The 22,168-nt window shown below is 44.5% G+C and overlaps 1 protein-coding gene across 3 annotated transcripts in view; it reads left to right on the top strand.

The window, feature by feature from the left end:
* TELO2 (telomere maintenance 2) overlaps window positions 1-22,168 on the top strand; it is an 831,249-nt gene that overhangs the window by 180,958 nt on the left and 628,123 nt on the right. For all 3 annotated transcript variants that reach the window (XM_085628173.1, XM_085628170.1, XM_085628172.1), the window contains 3 exons: window positions 13,574-13,642; window positions 20,461-20,608; window positions 21,111-21,213. In XM_085628173.1, coding sequence (XP_085484299.1) covers window positions 13,574-13,642; window positions 20,461-20,608; window positions 21,111-21,213 — 320 coding nt within the window. The remainder of the gene's footprint in view (window positions 1-13,573; window positions 13,643-20,460; window positions 20,609-21,110; window positions 21,214-22,168) is intronic.

The raw sequence follows: 22,168 nt of genomic DNA, 5'->3' as shown, positions 1-22,168 counted from the left end.
TGCTCTAAGTTGAAAATAGTTTCCTATCACCTGGTGAGGTGATCAGATCCCAATAAGGTTCAAAGAAAGGTGTGACCTTTGCCTCTAAGAAACGGCTGGTCATCGTGGGGGGAGTAGAATCACCCCACACCCTGTGATTTGCCCGTTCCCAGTATAGTGTGTTCAATAGCTTTTTAGCAGGAAACTCAGCGTCAACTGGATCGTTCCATAGGCCTTCCAGCCCCAGAGCTTTTAGGGATTCGCGAAGGTTCCTAAGCCACCCAATCTTATGGAACTTGTCAACCTGAATTACGTCCATGATGCCCATTGCGTAAGATCGGAGCTCCGGTGTAGTCCATAATCTCCTCCAGTATAAAACCGGGCGGAGATTGGCCAAGTCCTTGATGGCCTTTCTGCCTAGATCATAACGCAATGGGACCATTGGCGTACTTTGTGGTAAGCCGATAATGCAACGAAAAAATTTGTTTTCGACGGCTGTTAGGGATGTTAGTGCGTCAAAACCCCAGAGCTCTGCCCCTTACAGGACTGAATTTAGGGCCTTTGCCTCATATACTTGTAACACTGGTTTAACAGGTTTGGTAAAGGATTTTTTATGCTCTTTAACCAGCGTTCCCGTAATCTGGGTGAGTTTCAACGTGGACAGTTCCAAATGTCTGTTCCACCGGTTGTTTTGGGACACGTGAATGCCCAAGTATGTAAAGTTTGTTACCTCCTCCAAAATTTGGCCGTTCATTATAAGCTTACCAGCTCTGTAACTTGGGTGTGGATTGAATGTCATAAGTTTGGTCTTTGACACATTGACCTCCAAGCCATGATCTTTGCAAAAGTTTTCGAAGATTGACAGAGCCCTTTGCATGCCGCACGGGGTTTTAGACACTATAAGAGTGTCGTCGGCAAACATTAATATTGGTGTGAGAGCTCCTGCCAACTTGGGAGCGTCGGTGTTAGCTTGAAGCATGTAATCGACTACTCCATTAATATACAAAGAAAAAAGTGTTGGGGCCATGGCACAACCTTGTCGCACACCTCGCTCGACAGGAAACTCGGGGGTTGTTTCCCCCGGGCCGCCCCATTGTATCTTTGCGAAGTTAGGCTCATGGAGTCTCCTAATTAAAGTCAATAGCTCCAAGGGGAGACCGAGCTTTTCGAGGACCCTTCAGAGTTGCTCTCGGGGGACAAGGTCAAAGGCAGCTCTTAAATCCACAAAGTGACGTAGAGACTGCCTTTACCTAGTTCAACAACCTTCCAGAGCAATTGCTTAAAGCGGAACACCTGGTCCACGGTGCTGGTGTATTTGCGAAAACCCGCTTGGAGACTAGAGAGGATCTGGTTATCTTCGATCCAGATGAGTACCTCGTTCAATTCCATCCTCCCTATGACTTTTTGAATTGTGTCAATTAGGCTGATGGGCCTATAATTTCCTGGAAGGGTTTTATCACCCTTTTTATATATTGGGATTATAATAGCACCCCCCCAGGATTTAGGCACTGGTGCACCTTCAGCCACAGCGTTCGCAATTAGGGTGATGTACTTGCTCCAGGAAGCTTTGTTATCAAGAAAAAGATCGGATGGAACACCATCCAAGCCTGGAGCCCGCCCTGCGGCTACACAGGACAAGGCGGCTAAGACGTCCTTAGAGCTAAAGGGCCCTGACGAGTAAAAGACATATGGGTTTGTGCCCAAGTTTCTATACAAAGGGTCACATGCATATTGGGGTTTGAAATACCCCAACCAATCTTCTTGGGTGACATGATTTGAGGGATTTTTAGGCAAGCCCCCTCTTCCCCACGTTATCACATTCCAAACAGTCTAGTGTCCCGGGCGTGACAAGCCTCCTTCAAATCAATCCAGAACGATTCGTCTCATTTTCTTTTTGCTTGGGCTAAGCATTTCTTGTAAGCAGATCTAGCTGATTGAATGAGTGGTTTACTCCCACTAGAGAGGGTTTGAGCCAAGATGCCTCTTGCGCTTTTACATTGTTTGTCATACCACCTTAGTTGCTTACACGGTGGCTTACTACCCTTTCTTGATTGTTTGAAAAAGAAGGCACGTAGACCCTCGAAAAATGACTCATGTATTCTGGTTACTTGCTCATTATGATCTTTAATTTTCAAAGTTTCCTCAAGATTCGCATTAATTGCGGAGAGATTAGTACTAATGCGAGCCATAACTGGGGCATTGGTCTTTACCAAGGTCCATTTTAACCTTCGCATATCATTTGTTGGAACGCACGCCGAGGGAGCCAGTGTTTGGTCCTTGGTCAGCGAGCGGGGTTTGCCCCACCAGCTGTGAGAGACACAGATGGGGTTGTGGTCGCTCTCTAGTCTTGGCTCCACCACCATATCATAAAAAAATCGAATTCTCCAGCATAAATCACGGATAAAGTATAAGACTCCAGGAGCTCCTTTAGTAGAGCACTACCGCAACCATGGCCATACTGAAAATGACATTCTATGGACAGTGTTGATTACAATACAAAATGTCCCGCAAGAGAATATACAGGCAAGTTTGAACAGACTTGAAGCTAGACTAATTGAGAAATACCACACAGCAACCACCGGCCTTAACGATAGAGATGGAATTTGGGCCGTGATACAACAATGAACAGCTATATGACCAGCCTCGAGCTTATTCTGTAGATTAGTACGTGTTAGATATTACTTGGAACAGAATTCTATCGTTTAACTTTGACTGGAGAGACGATGTAAATATAGCTTATCCTAAAGTAGCCGTCTGTGCGATGCGGTATACATCTTGGTGAGGTTTGATATGGTTTGTCAATCCTGTGACATGATGCATGTCTTGCTTATAAAGAAATGAGTCTTTGTTTGTTTTTTCAAATGCTAAATGTTGAACGATTACGGTGCTTGGACATCAACCATGTACATAGATTGTGAGGGACAACATGGAGCGACAATATCACCGGTTGTAAGGTTTTTTCGGTGTGTGTATTTATTGATTTTCACTCACAATATAAATTTTCTTTATAGTGCTTATAACGTCTTACTTTTCTTGAATTTTGTTCTTTTACTCCTTAGAAGAGTTTTTATGAAGGATAGTGAGGGTTAGAGTCCGTTCTTAGTATGTAGACTATAGAACCACTGCTATCGAGATAGTGAGCTTTAGTCTGTCCTCAGGGTTCATCATTACAGAAAATTCATTACCCGGTCACATTTTCGTCCGCGTTAGGCGCTGTTCGGTGCCAAAAGTATCTGAACAGAGAGGACCCGCAAGTTAAGAATTCATATCTCCAGTAAGCCTTTACCATTTTTTGTTTACATTTAATACGCCCGCATACGCGTGGGCCGAGACGCCCAGATTTATAATTCCTCTGCGTGCTCCTTTTGCAGATTCCCCTGAGGTAACAATACGAAACCGGGCGAGTTGCATCTAATACTTTCTCCCCGGACCGGCGAAAGAGTTCCCATTACATCACTGCCCATCTACAAGTATGTATTCCCGTTAGTTCGCTTTTTGGGCTCTGTAATTTAGAGCTCCGTTGTAGCTGAGTTATAACCGTTTTTTTCATACAGACTCTGATTAATATATTCTAGATATACTTCCTACAGAGTAATTCTGCATTCACGGTACAATTAACTGTATCCTGAGATATGTAGCACAATCGGCGAGTCGCGGAGGTTGGAAGCTTTCCTTAGTTTTTTGTGTATATTCTGGTTATCCTTGCACTCTTCATGTTAGTTGTATTGTGACACGTTTGGTGGCATATAATAGTTCTTTGGGCTATGTTTGTCCTTTTTGGTATTTATTCTAGATCTTTCCTTACTAATCTAGTAGTTATTCTGCCACTTTTTTCCTTTCTTGAATCACTCAATTGGGTTAGACTGACATGGTAGATGGATATGACAAAATGGTGTCCACACTTTCTTTTGCTCTCCGTTGTCCACAGAAATAATCTGGTTTAACAAGCTTAGAAGAGACCTCTATACTGGTGTGTTATTCTCCTATGAGTAAAAGCTTGTATATATTTGTATATATGTGCATATTTAAATATAAAGGATCGTACTTATTTGTCTTTTAGGTTTCCTTAATGCCCCCAGTCCTGATGAGGCCCAGATGAAACGGGCTGAAACGCGTCGACTTGATAAATATAAGAAGCCCTTACAATTTTGACTCTTATTAAAATTAAATTCACAACACCCTCTAATATAGAAAAAGGGTTGAGACTCATTACTCCCCTGATTGGTGTTAGTATAAGGGTTATCTTGACAACACAGGTTGCGAACCATAGTTGTTTTGAAAAAATGTGTTTATCGCAGCCTCGTATAAATTAGGGCAACAAGGATTTTGTTTGTGAGATAAGAGAAACTATATGATTGTTTATGTATGTTAAACTGATTTGTATATAATTTTTGGATTAATCTTTTCTGTATTTTTTTTGTATGTAAATGTAGATATTTTATATGCTTCTCAACACATATATGCATAGAGATAAGCATCTGGATCTCAGACTAGTGTGAGTGCTTTCTTAACAAGATAAATGGTTTTGTAGAGAATATTTCTCCATTGAGGGATTAATTAAGGTTTCCTTCAAGTTTACAAACTACTTTTGTTGTTTGATCAATTCCGCCGCATCAAGTTTTTGTTTTTTGCTGTTTATATTGCCCAGGTGCATGTGGAGTATTGGGGCAACCCCCTTGTTATTGAAACAATACATGGAGGTGGGGCAAGGTCTCTCCTGTGCATGAAATGAACCTTGGCTCGATCTCTTTTCCACCACGAGAACGCGCAATGTTAGCAGCTCTGCGTGTTAGAATTTCCAAGGTGTGTCTTACTCTGTGACTCGTTCTGCGTTGGGTGGAACTTAGAACTCTATGTCCCTCTGCCAATCCACTCCTGCCCCAAGTTCTCAAGAAGATCAGGACTGACCATGCCCAAGTTATCCTAGAGGCTCTGAATTGGGTACGAAGAGTATGGTATCCAGAACTTCTGGGCTTGAGCTTATGTACTCTAATCAGTCTACCCTGTGTGGGAAGACCTGCTGTCCCAGCAACATGGCAGGTTTCTCCACCGGGCCTTTTCAACCTACACCTTCTTGCTTTGAGATTGAGCGGCGACAGCTGAACACCTTCGATATTCCCAAGAAGGTGTTTAATGTCATTCTGGCAGCCAAGCATCCCTTGACGAAAACTGAATTAACCTCTCATTGGGACAAGTTTATGGTTTAAATCTTTTTTTTTTTATGCACATGTTTCACGAGTATATAAGTACATGTTATATTCGGCTTACTCACTGCCGTAGATCTCAACAGTGAGCATCACAGCACTCATTGCTTGGTTTCCAAAATACAACACTAAATAAAATAGTTAAGAACACTCCCAAACTCCCTTCCCTCCCTCCCATTGGGACAAGTTTATGACTTGGTGATGTGCTCACCAGATTGATCCACTCCAGGCAAAACTGGCTGACGTTTTGCTATTTGTTCTGTCTCTTGCCTGGCAAGGATTTGCTCTGGACACGAGTATGGGTTATCTTTCGTCCCTCTCTGCATTCTCATTGTTTTTTGATCAGCCCTCTTTATTTAAATCACCAATTGTGATGCAGTTTTTATAAAGGGCTGCAACACGTTTTCCCCTTCTTCTTTTGTCATACCCCAATGGGACCTTAATGCGAACACCTGACTTATCTTATGTGCACTCCGTTTGAGACGCTCATAGTTATTACCTACGGCTTCTTACTCTTGAGACCATGTTTCTTATTGCAATCACTCTAGCAAGGTATGTAGGTGAGCTTCGGTTTTTGTGTCAGTCCACCATACACTTCCTTCTTCCCAGACAAACTGGTTCTGTGGACATAGGCCTCCTTCCTGTTGAAACGTATGACGCCGTTCCACGCCTGCCAAACCATTACTCTGCCGGTGTTCTGTGCTACAACTCACTCCTCTAAGGATGAGGAGGAGTGACCCCCACGAGAGTTCTGAGGTTTTACATAGATCGCACCAAAGTCCACCGTGTGAACGATCAACTTTATGTGGGGTTCTGTGGAACAAAGAAGGCAATGCAATGCAAACGAGAATCATCTCCCACTGGATCTTGCTTTGCATTAAAAACTGCTACGCTTTGGCTAAATAGCAAACTTTGAAAGAACTGCATGCTTATTCTACCAGGTCCAAAGCTGCTACGACTTCGCTAGCACGTGGAGTCCCTCTCTTAGACATCTGCCCGGCAGCTACGTAGGCATCCCTGCATATGTTCACGAAGCATTATTGTCTTAATAGTCGGGCTCGCCAAGAGGGGCTTATTTGTCCACTCGGTCCTGCAGGACTTTCTTGTTTGAGGCCTTTCACAGACCCGCCTCCAAATTGGTACTGCTTTGGTATATGTTGAAAAGGTGAAGCATCTGCTGCTAAAAGTCTCTATCCAAAGAACAAGTTACTTACCTTTGGAAATGCTCTTTCTGGTAGACTCTAGCTGCAGATTCCTCCCTGATCCTCCCATCCTCCCCTTTCTGTGGTTGAACTCTATCCATTAAGAAGATCCCAAGTCTAGAAATCTACACACCTTCTACCAAATTGCTTTTGGAGCTCTGCGTCTGGTGGCGTGGCCAGTTTCTAAAGCAATTGAGGTAATTTCCGCAGCAGCATGGCCACCTTCCAGCGTACAGAGGTACTGCTAAAAAGTTTCCGGATCCAGTCTGAGGCTTGGGAAATATTCAAACGGTGAGGAATCTGCTGCTAGATAGAGTTTCTACCAGAAAGAGCATTACCGAAGGTAAGTAACTTGTTTATTTGCCATACACCTGCTGATGAAAAATCACACATACCCACTCTGTGCTACATGAGCATACAGATGTGTGATCAGGAACATCAGTGGTTCTTGCTAAATAACCTCTACAGATAACCTCTACATGGTATCACAGAGAACCAAGTCACAAGCATTTATCAACAGCAGACACTTTAAGTGAGTGTGCTTCATTTTATATATAATTATAAATATATATATAGAGAGTAAATTTGCAGACTGTAATATGCTGTTTATTGCTATTGTTGAGTCTCAGGATGGCCTTGGCTCACAACAGGAAAATCCTTAAGTGGGTCATGATGTCCCTCTGCTCCCTTTATAATGGTAATAAATAGTGTATTCTACACTAAAATAGTAAAAGAAACTTGAAGTGTCTGCTGTTGGTTCAAAATATTGACTTTGTCACACCACAAAGGAGCTAGTACATTTTGTGACATGATTCAACTGTAGAGCAGATGCCTACCTCTTGCCGGGTTGCAAGAGTCAGGTCAGATCTATAGTGTATTTTTAGTATTGATGCACCTTCTCTTTTGATAAAAGCCAATCCGAAAAAATTCACAGCTCTACTTTGGTTATTATATATGCTCTAAATACATAATAATGATGAACACAGTTCCGACTTGGTGAGAAAGTTTGCGCCAGCTGATACAGATTCTGAGGTGTTAAACAAAATAGTGCCTTGTCATATTGAGTACTTTCTATAATGTATGGCGTAAATGTGCACCCTATTTACATATTAACCACCACACCCATACATTTTATAGACCTCTAACGACACCACTGGTTGCAGGAACTGATTTTTTCACTTACACATGATTGTTCCTCAGGTGTCCAAAAATAATATGTAGTAAATGAGGTGAATGGACAGGAAGAGAACCAGATGCGAATGAGCTCCCCATGGAGTGTGTTCCAACTTACTTCACTCATAGTGTTCTGTTAGTTGTCTTGTTTTGATGATGCCTGAATTGGAAGGATTTAAGCTTATCCAGTCCTGCAAGATCTGCACTTGTTTTGCTGTTAATGGAAGACCCTCCTAGAATTTGCAAGTCAGGTAATCATGGGTGATCAGATAGAGACTTCTAACTGCAGATTCCTTACCTTAGAAAATTAACCAAGTGTCCGAAACGTTTTGGTGAGCAGTACCCCTGTGCGAGTAGGTGGTGTGTTTGGTTCCACGTGGCAGCAACAGCACCGAAAGTGATGTGCACGGTGTCTATATAGGTGTCACCCCAGTGCGTTGACATCAATTCTTTTCTTTTCGCGCCAGGCAGTGCAGATCTGTCAAAGGGCTACCCCAGTCACTTTTTACTCACCTTTTTTCGACCTTGTGTTGAAAAATTTTTGAGAATTTGTCTCTTGGTGTGAAGGATGTCCACCAGAAAAGCAGGTTTTAAATCATGCGGCGCCTGTCAACGACAAATGTCAGTGACTGACTCGCATTTGGTTTGTCTCTGGTGTCTTGAGCAAGACCACGACTCCATAACCTGGAGGACTGCAGTGCCATGCACCCTAAGGTGCTGAGGGAGCGCTCCCTCAAGATCCTTACAGCTCGATGTCAAACGAGTTTGCAGGGTTCCAGGTCTCATCTCTGCAAAGTTCCAGGTCTCGGTTGCGAGGAATGTCCCAATCGCGAAGTCGTACACAGTAATTATCGTCCCACTCTGAGTCGTCAGAGTAGTCGAGTAAGTCCCACAAGAAGAAAAAGTAGTTGAAGAGGTCTTCGACTTCACCACGCAAGTCTTCAGAGGAGTCGTGGGGCCATTGACACTTGAGGCTTAGCTCTGTGATGGAGTCTGTGCCTAGGCCTTCTCCACGCCTCCCTAAAATTCCAGGAGCCGGAGCGAACCTCCTCCAACTTTAATTTTTTTTTTAGGTCATTCACCTCATTTTTGGGCAGACCAACCCCTCTGGAGTACCCTCAGGCCCCATGGGTCTGGGAGGGGCCCCTGCTGGTCTTTCTTCAACGGGTTCCCCGTTCGCTGCCAGTCGGGCCCCAAAGATCCATTTATGAATTTGTAGTGGGGCTAGTTGAGCAAACTCTACCTTCCCTGGCGTCCGCTCCGGTGCTGATATACCTGGCTCCACCGACACCCAGCGGTGGTACCTCCCCATCATGATTCCCCACTCTGTTACGGAGCCAGACAGCCGTCGTCTCATACCGGCTCTTCCATCAACTGGGGTCAGACTCCCCATATCGGAGCCAGTGCCCTATTCATATGATAGCCCAGGATTGGGTGATGATTGGGAGGGATGTGCAGACCCTTATGGATACCAGACATTAAAAGATACCGAGGGCAACTGGTATTAGGATCTGGTGGATGCCTGTGGACTGGACACCTTCCCTGACTCTGGCCTGGTTCTCCCCCTACTGTGGCTTCGGAGGAGGTTGCCTCATTTGCAATGGTGGTGCTGAGGGCGGCTGAGAACCTGAACCTTACGCTACCCTCAGTGGCAGTCAAGACATACGTCTTAACGGAGGTGCTTCAGCTGAGAGTTGCCCCAAACAGAACCATTGCTCTCATTCAATGAAGCCCTTACCGAGGTCCTACTCGGGCCTGGTCCAAGCCCTGCACAGCGGCTCATGTTCATAGGACAATTGCCTGCTGCCATTGCCTTGCCCCAGGGGAACCTCAGTTTCCTCACCCAGCAGTCCACCTTGGAGAGCTTAGTGGTCCAGGCCTCCACCCCCAAAATCAACCACGGCACATTCCCTACCACTTCAGCGAATAAAGAATCCAAAAGGCTGGATACCTTTGGGAAGGGGATGTTCTCTTCTACCAGCCTGGCACTACGATTGTTTCTCTTGGGCCGATGCTCCCATATGATCTGGGACTCAGTTGCGCAGGTGCTCACCATGGTCTCGAAAGATGCCCAAGCCATACTCTTTCAAGGAATTGCTGATTGAGGGGATGCAGCCAAGTTCATCATTAGATGTGGGCTGGGCAGGATACACGCATTGGGCCTAGCAATTCCATCGTCTGTGGCCGTTAGGTGCCACGCCTGGTTGAGAACGACTGGGTGGGATGACCAGGCCTCACTCATGTACATGCCCTTTGATGGCTCCCATCTGTTCAGAGAGAAGGTGCACTCAGTGCTAAAGTGCTTCATGGACAGCAGGGCTACATCCAGATCCTTTGGAATTTCCATGGCTCCTTGCCAAACCCAGTTCGCCTTCTTGCCCTTTCGTGGGCACGGAAGGGGCTTCCAGCGGTGTCTCTACATTCCTAGCCACCACGGCCAGCAAGCTTCACAATAGTTTAGTAGTCAAGGACGCAGTTTCAACAGATCACGTTGGACAGATTCCCCCCCCCCCCCCCCCCCCCCGATAGCCGCAGCCTCGAAAACCCTTGAGGTTGCGATCCAACCATAATGGACATCCAGTGGGGGACAGTAAACGTCATCACCTGCACCACTGGATGTCAATAACAAGCTGACGGAGGACAACCTTCCCTTGCTCTGTCAGAAAGTGTTAGCTCTCTTGGCCAAGAGAGCTATAGAGAGGTGCCAGCATCAGAAGTTGGGCGTTGTTGCTATTCCTGCTACTTTCTGGTGCCCAAGCAGTACGGAGGGCTTTGTTCTATCTAGACCTGCGCCTTCTTAATCTTTTCCTGAAAAAGGAGAAATTCAAGATGCTCACGCTTGCGCAAGTCAAGTCCTATCTGCACTGGACTCAAGAGACTTGATGGTATTGCTGGACTTTCAGGACCCATATTTTCACATCCCCATCCTGCCTGCCCACAGGCATTACCTGTGGCTTACAGTCAGCCTAGAGCACTTTCGTTTTACTATGCTCCCCTTTGGCTGTATCAGCGCCCCTTAGTTGTTTGGTGAGTGATGGCAATGGTCACAGCTCACCTCTGGAGTTTAGGGGTTTCAGTTTTCCCCCTACCTCAATGATTGGCTTTTGAAGGCAGGCTCGCCACATGCAGTCGTCTCCCACCTCCTCACTACAGTGAACCATATGCATTCGGTGGGGTTCACTGTCAACGTGCCGAAGTCACACCTGACTCCCTTTCATCTGAGCTGGACACGGTTATCCTCCAGTGTGGCGAGTCCAGGATATTCAGGCTGTGAAACTGATGTTTCAGCCTCTATCCTAGATTTCGTGAGGCTGACTCTTAAACTGCTGTGCCTCATGGCCTCTTGCATCCTGCTATTGACACATGCCAGTTGACAGATGCGGGTTCTGCAGTGGTACCTGAAGTTCAAGTGGGTGCAGCATTAGGGGAATCGCTCTGACAAGGTCCAGATCTCAGAGGGAACTGCAAAAGATCTGCAGTGGTGATTAACCAACCTCAATTGGGTCAGTGGCAGACCCTTCTCCCTTCCCCAACCAGAGCCGATAGTAGTGACAGATGTATCACTCCTGGGCTGGGGCAGCCATCTAATAGAGGTGGGGATCAGAGGACTCTGGTCTCCGGTAAAATCCGGACTCCACATCAATCTTTTGGAGTTTCAGGCGATCCAACTGGCATTGAAAGCCTTCAGTCAGCGGAAGGCTGGTACAGAGTTCACGGAATTCACCGCTGTTATGTGGTATTGCAACAAACAGGGCAGGGTGGGGTCGTGGATCGTTTGGCTAGAGGCCTTGCACCTCTGGACTTGGTGGGAACACAAGGGCATATCCCTAGTTGTTCAACACCTGACAGGCTCTCTGAACGCCAGAACAGCTGAAACTCAGCCTTCGATGTCTAGTGGATCACGAATGACATCTCCATCCGGCGGTGGAACAACGTCTCTTCAAAGAGTGGAGAGCCTTGGTTAGATCTGTTCGCTTCCGCTGAGAACGCAAAATGTCAGCAGTTTGCGTACTTGAGATTCCAAGATTGCTCTCGCTCTGAGACTCTTTTAGTCTTGAGTGGAGTGGCGGCCTCCTGTATGCCTTTCCGCCAATGCCACTCCTGCCGAGAGTTCTCAAGAAGATCAGGAACTTCCAGGCTTAAGTCATTCTTGTGGCTTCAGATAGGGCACGGAGAGTCTGGTGTCTAGAATTGTTGAGCTTGAGCACTGTGATCAGGCTTCCTCTTCGTGAGCTGTCACAGCAGCAGAGCAAGATTCTGCACACAAACCTGCAAACGCTTTGCTTTCATGCATGGAAAATGAGCGGCAAAAGTTGACAGCTTTTGACCTTCCGCCCAAAGTCTGCAATGTTAAACTGACAACCAGACATCCAGCAATCAAAACAGATACGTATACCATTGGACTAAGTTTGTGGCGTGGTATACAGAAAACACGTTGACCCTCTAACTGGACCCCTTTCCCAGGTTCTTTTGTTCATTCTTAGCTTGGCCTAGAAGGTCTCTGCTTTGGGCTCGTTAGAAGGCTATATTTTTGCCATCTCAGCATTTCTGCTGTTGCCAGATCAGTCATCCCTTGTCAAATCCCCTATTATAAATAGGTTCCTGAAAGGTTTCCAGCGTATGTACCCACCAACACCTTTCATTATGCAACAGTGGGACCTCAAGTAAGTTCTCATATTCTTGATGTGTCTTTCCTTCTAGCCTCTACACAACTGTCTACTCCGGCTTCTTACCATCAAAAATGCCTTCGTACTGGCGACAACATCTGCCCGGAGAGTCTGTGAGCTGCAGGCGCTGTTGGTACATCCTCCGTACCTTAACATCTACCCAGACAGGCTGATCCTTTGGAATAGAACATCATTTTTACCGAAGATGGTAACTCTCTTTCACGTAGGCTAAACCACCACTCTGCCTACTTTTTACACCCTGCCTCACCCCTCTGTGTGGAACCAAATAGAGTTCCAGGTGGACGATCAACTTTTCATGGGGTATGTCAGAGTGAAGAAAGGGAAGGTGGTGCAGAAATGGATCATCTTACGATGGATAGTGCAATGCATCAAGATCTGCTACGTGTTGGCCAAAAATCAACATCCTGAAGGCTTTCATGCTCATTCTACCAGAGCCAAGGCTCTGACCATTGCATTAGCCCGCGCAGATCCTGTCCTGTATATCTGTCAGGCAGCAATGTGGGCTTCATTGCACATGTTTATGAAGCACTACTGTTTGGACAGTCCGGTCCAGTTGGATGGTAATTTGGCCATTCAGTGCTACAGGATTACTTAGTTTAACCCATATCACAGCCCCCACCTCCCAGAAGTTATTGCTTGGGTATCTATTCTGAGGTAAGGAATCTGCAGCTAGAAGTCTCTATTAGATGAACAAGTTACTTACCTTTGGTAACCCATTATCTGCTAGAGACTCTATTTAGCTTCAGATTCCTTACCGACCCATCCTTACTCCCCCACAAACAAATATTAGAGTAAAGGGTTATTCCCCTGTAAAGAGGCTTAGCTTAACGCACCAGTGGTCCTCGTCACTCCGCGCTTCTGGCGTGAAAAGTTGCGATAAGAAACAGACTTCAGTGTGCTGGGGTTGCGCCTATATAGGCACCGCGCATGCCACTTCCGGCGTGCAAGAAGCCATATCGAGCTGAACCATGCAACCTGCCGGCCCGCAGGAGTACTGCTCACCAAAAGATTCCGGATGCAGTCAGACACCTGCTGAATATTCTAAGGTAAGAAATCTGCAGGTAGATAGTCTCTCCTAGATAAAGATAGTCTCCCCCAGATAAGGCATTTCAGAAGGTAAGTAACTTGTTAATTATTTCCCTAAATGGACTTTATTGATGTCAAATGTGTCATGGCTCATCCAGGTGTGGGACAAACTAGACTTTGTGCCTACAAATCACTCCTTCCTAACAAATGTACCTTGCTTTCTCGTCTTTTACATTTGGCAATCAAAATCTTGTGCCTCTCACTCATCTACCCATTTTTTTCTTTCTTCTGCACCACACAGGTGGGAAGGATTGCTCCATTACTTTCGTGTCACAGGTGCTGGGAAAAACCTGCATTCAAGGCCATCGAGGTGAGAAGTGAAATTTGCTCTGACCCACATTATGAGGGTGCCTGAGATTCAGGAGAACTTCCACTCTAAAAAACAAACAAACATTTTTTAGCTTAAAGGTGTGACGATTAACACCTGGGGCCGTATTAAGGAATTGCCCCGGGGAAGCATCGGTATTAAAGAAGGGGCTGCAGGCGTTTGTACGTCACCTTCTGTAATACCGATAGTGCTGGCGCACTTGAAGTGGCGTTGCTATCTTCAGAGGGCATTCCCTCATTTGCTATTGGTGTGGCCCTATGCAAATGAGGGAATCTCTTTGCCTCTGCGCCCAAGCATAGACATGGACGCGGAGGCAAAGAAAAGATGTTGCACTGTTAGTCCGCCCCCTGATTGGAGCCCTCTGGAGGGGGAAAGGGGGTCCAGTGGACCCCCAGACATTCTCTTGCAGGGAAGTGCAGTCAAACACTGAACCAACCTGCAAGGGGATCTCTAATCCCCTTTAAAAGTGCAGGGAGTAACATTGGAGCTCTGTGAGGAACATAGAATTGTAATAAAATAAAGTGATCAGCTCGTAGAAAAGGAAAAGACCAGACTATCGAGGGAATGGGCATAATCGGAAAGTAAAGCCAAGAGGCAGCCTAGAAATCAACTTGGCATGGGTGAGTAAGGAGTGTAGTAGGAAGTGTGATTTGAAAAACCATTGTTATTGTCATCCTGCACTTCTGCATTCAACACTTCCACCACTCATGGCGCTAGCAATGCAGCTCCACCTGCTGCTTGAACATGGCAGCCTTGTGCAATGCTGCTGGTGTGAGACAGCTCAGTGTGTTAGGCACTCACTGCTAACATCTGTCTGCAACCTACAAGTCAGTGTTTTGAATGTTGATGGCTTGGACTAAATCTTTCACCCAATCAAGGTTAATAAAATGAGTGCCAATAAAATGTATATTATAAATTGTAATTCACAGCATAATAAAATGAGAAACATTGCCTTAAACCCTCATTATTTAAAATGTACTAATTCTGGGAAAATAGCTTGGGCTGGGGGAAATCATGCAATTATGTCTCGTGCACTTTTGTGGAGTTCCATGAACATTCTTTAAACTATTCTTAACAAAATATGCTTTGCCGATGTAGAACATAATTTTTTACTCAAATGTGCATCTTGTGTTAGAAAGTTTTACGAGATACTGGCTGTAGATTCGATTGAGTAAAAAATGTCTCCTGGCAATGTATTTTTTACTCAAACCACTTTCCCATGGTATCCCTGCATCTGACTTTTTAAATCTTGATACAATCTTGAATAAAAAAAATAGTGTAAAATTGCCCAGGCCTAAAAAACCCTTTCCACTTTAAGCGTTAAATGACACAAAAGGATTGTGTCTTCCACTTCGATATTTTGATTTTGAAAATCCATAAAATGAATTTGTCTTGAGGCTTTGCTGTTGCATCATATTTTCTCTTCCATAATTAGTGTTATTACCCATCTTAAGGCTATGCAATAAGGAAAAAACCGCGTTGGCTCGGTATTCAAACCTATTACTTGTAAGACGCAAATAAGTAGGAATAACTAAACTCTCTGAGTTACCTTAAAGGTACTTGTCTAAATAAATATGTTATTTGTGACTTTTTCATTGGTGACTCAAAGAAAATATACATGCTAAAATTGTTTGAGCACAATCAAAAATGTGCTTGAAGTAAAATATGTTTTACTAGGGGGTAAGATTATGCTGTACATTCACCATATTTTAACCTCCAGTAGAATCAATACATATCAATACATATCCAGGCCAAACACAAACAAACTACATTTCTGAGGGTGGAGGACAGAAGAGGCAGAATCAGTCCAGAAATCCAATTTTTGCTTAGCTATCTGTTTAACAGCTCGTGTTGCTTCTTGTACTCTCTTTCTTCTCAGAAGTAATATCCTAATCACTCTTCCCCTACTTGTGTGTGCTCATTCCATAGGAAAATAGAATAAAATTACCTCTTGTAAAATACATTTAGACTAAAAAATAAGATAACCATTGCTTTATCAATAAGTGTACTGTTCTTGGCACATGAAAGCACCATTCTAAACAGATTTGGAGTTTTCTTCCAAACCATGTCATCTTACATAAGGATTGGAACTGTTCCTTATTAGATCAGTGGGTGGGATATTCTTCACCTCGGTATCCTGAATAGAATTCACCCTCACATTCATTCACAATGGTTGCAATTTTTTTTAATTGGATGCCAGGACCAGAGGTGAGGATTTTTCTGGTCCACAGCTTACTTATTACCAGCACGGCCACATCTTCTAGGGGTCTGATATAAAACCTATTAGCTGTGGAATCTGATAACTAGTCTACAGCATTCATAATGTCCTCCACTCTTGCACTCAAGGTGAACATTTTTGATGCTTTATCCCCTCTTCCTGGAAGGGCTCCAAACATTTTAATATGAATGCCTGTCTCCTGCATCACCCACTTTACCCGTCTGGTTATAGTAGGAAAAGAAACCGTAGTAAATGGTATCTCAAGGAAATCAATAGCTGTCTCTCACCTGGAGATCTGCAGTCCAACTCTCAAAAGCCTTAATGTATTCAACTATGCACACATTTGTATAATTTCTGAAGGTTGCATATGACATTATTCCAATGTTTGAGTTTGTCCTTCTAGTCGCATTCAACAACTTTGGGGTAAAAATCCTTTCTGAAATATCTAATGCTCTCACATCTGACACTCATCTGAATGAGACAAGGCATAACAACTTTGGTAACTTACCTGAGGTTTCTTTCCTGGACAGATATCTATTTTTTGCCAGTATAGGAAAACATTCAAAATCATATTTACATCCTACAGTCTGAAATATTAGGGCTCAGGTTGTGTGGTACAGAGAGGCAAATTCACGTTAGCAGTTTCCAAACCACAGAATGTATTCACTGACCTATAAGCAAGACCCACCATCTCTAGACTGGGTCATTAATTCAGGACCTGCACCAGATCTGACCCCAAGGGATCCAGGCCTCATTTCACACACCTACGAGCCCATCTTTTCGAAGCTGATCTATACTGCTTAAAGGTGTTCTCAGCCTACATTTTTTTTATGAGCTCCTCGTCTTACTGAGATAGTACTAGAATGTCCTGTTGTTGACTTTATCCTCTTTGTCATAAGATATAGACCTCAATCTTTTACCATATGGTGCAGAGTCCCCTTCCACTCTAACAGAACATCCCGAACTGGGGAAGTCTGATTGGAAAATCCCAAGAAAGTTCCATCAGAATTGGATACCTAACTTGTGATCTCCATATCTGCATGATGATTACCATATTTGCTTGTCACCTTCTGAACTGAGCTAATACTCTTCTTATCATTGCAAACAATGGGAATGCATATCTGGACCTCAGATCCCAGTCCTAAAGGAAAGCGTCTAGTGTCTCTACTTCTGAGTTCAATTGTTAGCTGAAACACCTTTAGAGTTAACAATCCTTCCGATAGGCAAACGGGTTTAACGGAAAGTGACCCCATCTGCGCATGATTGCCTTGAAGTTCTTCATATCCAATTTCGACAGGCTTGAATCCTGGAGGTGCCTGGAGTGCTTATCTGCAGCCTCTTTCGTCTTCCCGGAAGATTCCTCTGCTGTTCCAGTCACCTGATTCTCTAGGCAAAAGTGGCAGCAGTCTTTGGCTGTCTCTGTTAATATCTTTTACTTTGTTCCCCTCAGATAAGTGTCCATTGTAAGCAACACACAACAATTTGCCATTTTTGTGGTCCAAAAGTCGACTGCAAACAAACCTGCTAGGACTTCCAGCCTTTTGATACAGAACTGCAGTTCTTGTTCTGACCATTTTCCTCCTGTAGATACGTTCCCACATCTGGCGCTGTATCAAAGACTGCTGGTGTCAGACACAATAATTAAATCTGGATTTGTTACAAAGATCGTTCACCTATTCTATGCCTCCAGGTATTATATGCCACCTGCATATCTCCTCCTTGTCGTCTACAAAAAAAGGGATTATCTCTGAATTTTTCAGCCCTTTCCTTATATGTGTCATCTAAGTCTCTGGAATCTGGAAGGACTCTGCAAAATTTGATGTATGGATGATGACTTGAGGCCTACCAGATGTACAGGCCTTGGTTCTGAACTTGTTCCTACGGACCCCTTCCTCAACAGAAGGCTGAAGGTACTTCTTATGAAGTTTATGATGAAACCCAGAAAGGTCACTGCTTGTGAGGGAATCAGTAGTGGGTTCCTCTAGCATGTAACAAAATCTACCTCCCTCAAGAGTGAGACTTTTGTCAGTAGATGTTCCTTTAGTCTCTTTGGGACTTGCTCCATCAAGAATATGTCGACCTGGTGTACAATAAGACCCATCCCTCTGGCGCTGAATGGCTCCATCACTGGTTTGAAACATTTGTAGAGCACTAAGCTGCCGATGAAAGATCATGAGTAAAAGTCAGGTACTGTACACCTGATGTTTCAAGATGAATTAAAGGAGCATACTATGCAGGTGAAATATGGGAATCATTAAGCACACGTCCTTCAGTTCTAGGCTTACCACCCAATGCCTTGCCAGAGAATGTCTCTGAGAAGATGGATCTCCTGATCTTGAAGTGGTGGAACACCATCCACTTGTCGAAATTCCTGAGGTTTATCATTGGAAAATGACTTGTCCTTTTTTGTCCACAAGGAAGACATTACTTAAAAACCCCAATGGTTTTGGGCAGTTAAGGGTACGGCCACCTTCTTCTGCAGAGCTGCCACATCCTGAGCTATGATTTCCGATTCTTCTGAGAAAAACAAGGGTTGAGGATTAGCGACTGTTTTGCATAGCCATAAGGTTCTATGTGGATCCCTTTTATTATGTGCCGCACCCATGCATCTGATATCAGAGCCTGCAAGTTTGAGCAAATTTGGCCAACACTTGGTGTATTTCCTCTCGCTCCAGCATATCTGATGATGGTTCATAGCCTACTGTCTCATCGAGTCTAGATCTTTTTGGATCTGAACCCGATCACCATGATCTGTGTACTTCTTGATTACCCTCCGATTTCGATCCGCGACGACTAGGAGGCGGTCTGACAGACGGCCAAAAATAATTAAAAGTCAGAATAGCATTGAGAAGGTGATGGAAGCACCCAGGGGCTTCTGAATCTTCAAAGTTCCTTCACCAAGAGGGCAACTTCCCCTAGCCAGGAAGGCTTTCTTAAACCTTTCAAAGGCATCCCTAGAAGAAGTTTGCTCCATTTTATGTTTTATGTTTGCTGTGGCATGAGTTGTGCCAGGCTGTCTCCTAGGTTGTTGGACCTGTGAGCATCTCTCAAGTTCATCTTCCCAGTGGAGGGGTTTATGGTAGCCAGTTGACCCTTCAAGAGCTACCTATCAAGAGGGATATTCTCTCTGCCCGTTCCGATATTGTGAGGAGATTTTCCTGTCTGTTCGCGGACCAACACGAGTAGCCACGTCACCAGACATTTCTTCACGCAGCACGAGTAGATGTATAACTAATGGGTGGTCTACCATCTATGGGAGTGTCTAAAGAGTTCCCGGTTAGAGGATTATGACAAGTAGTTGTCTCTGGCTGTTACACTGTTTGAGCAAGCCGTTTTCGTCTATCTTTTCCGGCTTCAAAAGGTATCGCGTCTTGTATCGCTACGAAGAATGAGTCATATGTCCAGCAGATAAAGAGATCGGCTGATCTATCTAAGAAATCAAGCTTGTTGGGCCTGAGGAGAACACCAACAATTGGATTGGGCTGTTCGAAACGCGTCAACCTGTCTCTTTTTTTGAACTATTGAGTGTTTTTATATGTTGGAATTATTTGTGATTCTGGTAGTTATTGTGAAATGTATTCACCTTAGGTCTTGTCTTTTCTAAAAAATATTGTTATGTATAAGAAATTGATGTTTTCTGTATGGTTTGGGGGTGTGAAAGAATGAATGGTTGTTTGGCTGCTGGAGTGAATGAGAGAAAGTTGGAATATTGAGTGTGAATCAAATCAGGAAATGTGTCTAATGTATGACTGCTAGTTTGAGAGAGTTGTCTAATAGTGATGTGTGGGATTTATTTGATATGTAAAACTATTGTAATGATTTTGAATAACCCATTAAATTGATTTTGTGGTTTAAAATTTTTTGATAGATTCAAAAACTGAGAAGAAAACGTTCTAGTGGTCACTTTGTTTGGTTCATTGTGATGTGTTAAAAAATAAGAAGTGATCAGTATGGGCATTTTGTTGTTTATTGTGTATTGGGGCTCTGCCTTGCTGATTGAGAGTCCAAACCCTGGTTGTTTCAATTCCTTTAAAGGAGGGCAGATGTTGTAGTGACTGGTGCATGGAGGGCAGCTACTTTAACCCCTCCCCTGCTCATGACGGAGCCATTCCGTCATGAGCCACGGTTGCCGTGTGCTCATGACGGAGTGGTTCCGTCATGCTGCGGCCGTTGGCGGCCGCTCCGCCCACGCGGCGCTAATTCCCCGCCTGTGCGGGCGATTAGCGCCGTGGGCGGAGTCATGACGGAACCACTCCGTCTTGAGCACAGCTCAACCGTGGCTAATGTCGGAGTGGCTCCGTCATGAGCACAGCGCCACCGCGCTGCCCCCCCCCCCCCACCCCCCCAGCGCTGCGGCGGAATTCCCGCCGCAGCGAAGGGGTTAAAGGGGGCAGGTGCTCAGAGTAGTTGGCATTGTTGAATACAACATTTTCAAGATTTTGAAGCTGATCATCCACATTCATTTCTCCATCATGAAGTAGGACTTTGCTGCCTAAGGTTTGGTCTCCTCAGAGAGACCGGCAAAAGGGATGCTTTTTCACTGGGCTCTGGTGACATGCTGTTTATGCTCTGTCCTCTATAGAAGAGATTTTGGGTGTTCTGGTCCCACGTCTCATGGCTCTCACTGCCGCAGACTGCATCTGGCAGAGGATTAGCTGGCGATTGATGGAGGCGGTGCCGGAGCGCTGGATCGAAGCGGTCATCACGGGATTAGTTCAGACAACACCTGGGTAAGTAAGCAAATAACATCAATTCCCAAATGCCCTTTCCAAGATCTACTTCACAAGTCGGAGCAATGCAGTATATGTTGTCTCCCAAACATCTTTATCTATCATCATTGCAGCGATTCTACACTTTACACCTCAACCATAATTTGCGCCTACGTTATACACTAACAAACTCTGCTCCTGTACTATAACTGTGCAGGTCACACTGCTGTAATATTTCCTTGAAGACAGTGCTCCTAATTTTCTGTTTTAGCTAGCATTTCTCCAAATGGGGCAGTGCTGGTGAGCCAAACACAAGCCTACCTACACACTGCTCTTTAAAGAGATGGCTAGCCTTGAACCTTCCACCCGCACTGTTCAAAACAAATTGATGGCCCTCGCGTCTTCAAACTGTATTACCTCTAATAAGGCAGCATTTAGCACTTCCTCTCACTGCTCCAAAGAAACACCCCTGTATGCATTATTTGTCCTCCCAGTGTACCCAGTCTTTAATCTCTTGTTACAGGGCCAGCGTCCTATGCCGGCTGCTTGGAAACCTGATTGTGAAGAACAGGAAGGTACAGTTTGTGGTAACTCAGAAGCTTTTGCTGCTGCAGTATGGATACAAGGTAATAACACACTTTTAAACAAATCTTTGGGGTGATATCTAAGCACCCTCAAAAGAGCCAAGCAGCAGTATAGTATCCTACCACCGTCAGATGGCTGGCTGATGATTCAGGAGGAGGGAGTAAGGGGGAGGTGTTTGATGGGTGTTAGCATTTCCTACTAGCATAGGGACGCAGGATGAAGGGCAGCTTCCTAAAAGAACCCTCCATTGTGTTTCCTGCTAATTTTGGAGAAATGCGTTTGCATCTCCTCCAAACAAACAAGCACATCTGTAAAGAACCAATCATCCAAGTGTGTTTTCTTTGCAGTTCCACCTTGTAAAATTATCTGTTGAAGATGCTCAAGGAACAATCACATTGGCAAAGTTACAGAGACACAAGGTCACTGGAGACATTTTCTCGGGGTCCTTTACTCAGCTGCAGTGTAGGAGATGCAGTATACATTTACCCAATGAGGTAGCACTTACTAATTAGCCAGTAGAAAGTACGCCAGTAGGGTAGAGGTGTGTTGCACAGAACGGTGACCTCTTCTGGGATAAATACGCTAGGTAGGATTCATTCTAGTATGATGCTCATTTCACAGAAATTAAACCTTAACAGTTTACAGTTAGGAAATAAGATTTTTTTTAAACATTGAAATTCAGTGAAAAAAACAAAGGTTACAGGGACCTTCTAGTTAGGAAATAGAATTTAAAAAACATAGAAATAAAAACAAAGGTTACAGGGACGTTACAGTTAGTAATAGGCTTATTCACCTATACAGCCACTCACACACCCACTCACTCACCAATAGTCTCTCAATACAAGCACTCAATCACACAACCACTAACATACCCATTCCCACATCCATATAAGCACTCACATCAGCTCACTCATCCATACAGCCATTCACAGAGACACCCATTTTCCAATACAGCCACTAACGCACCAAGCTCCCTTAACCAAACACTTACTCAGA

The sequence above is a fragment of the Triturus cristatus genome, chromosome 10 (assembly GCF_964204655.1).
Source record: "Triturus cristatus chromosome 10, aTriCri1.1, whole genome shotgun sequence".
Classification (NCBI taxonomy): Eukaryota; Metazoa; Chordata; class Amphibia; order Caudata; family Salamandridae; genus Triturus; species Triturus cristatus.
This window is presented reverse-complemented; position numbering and strand designations above follow the sequence as displayed.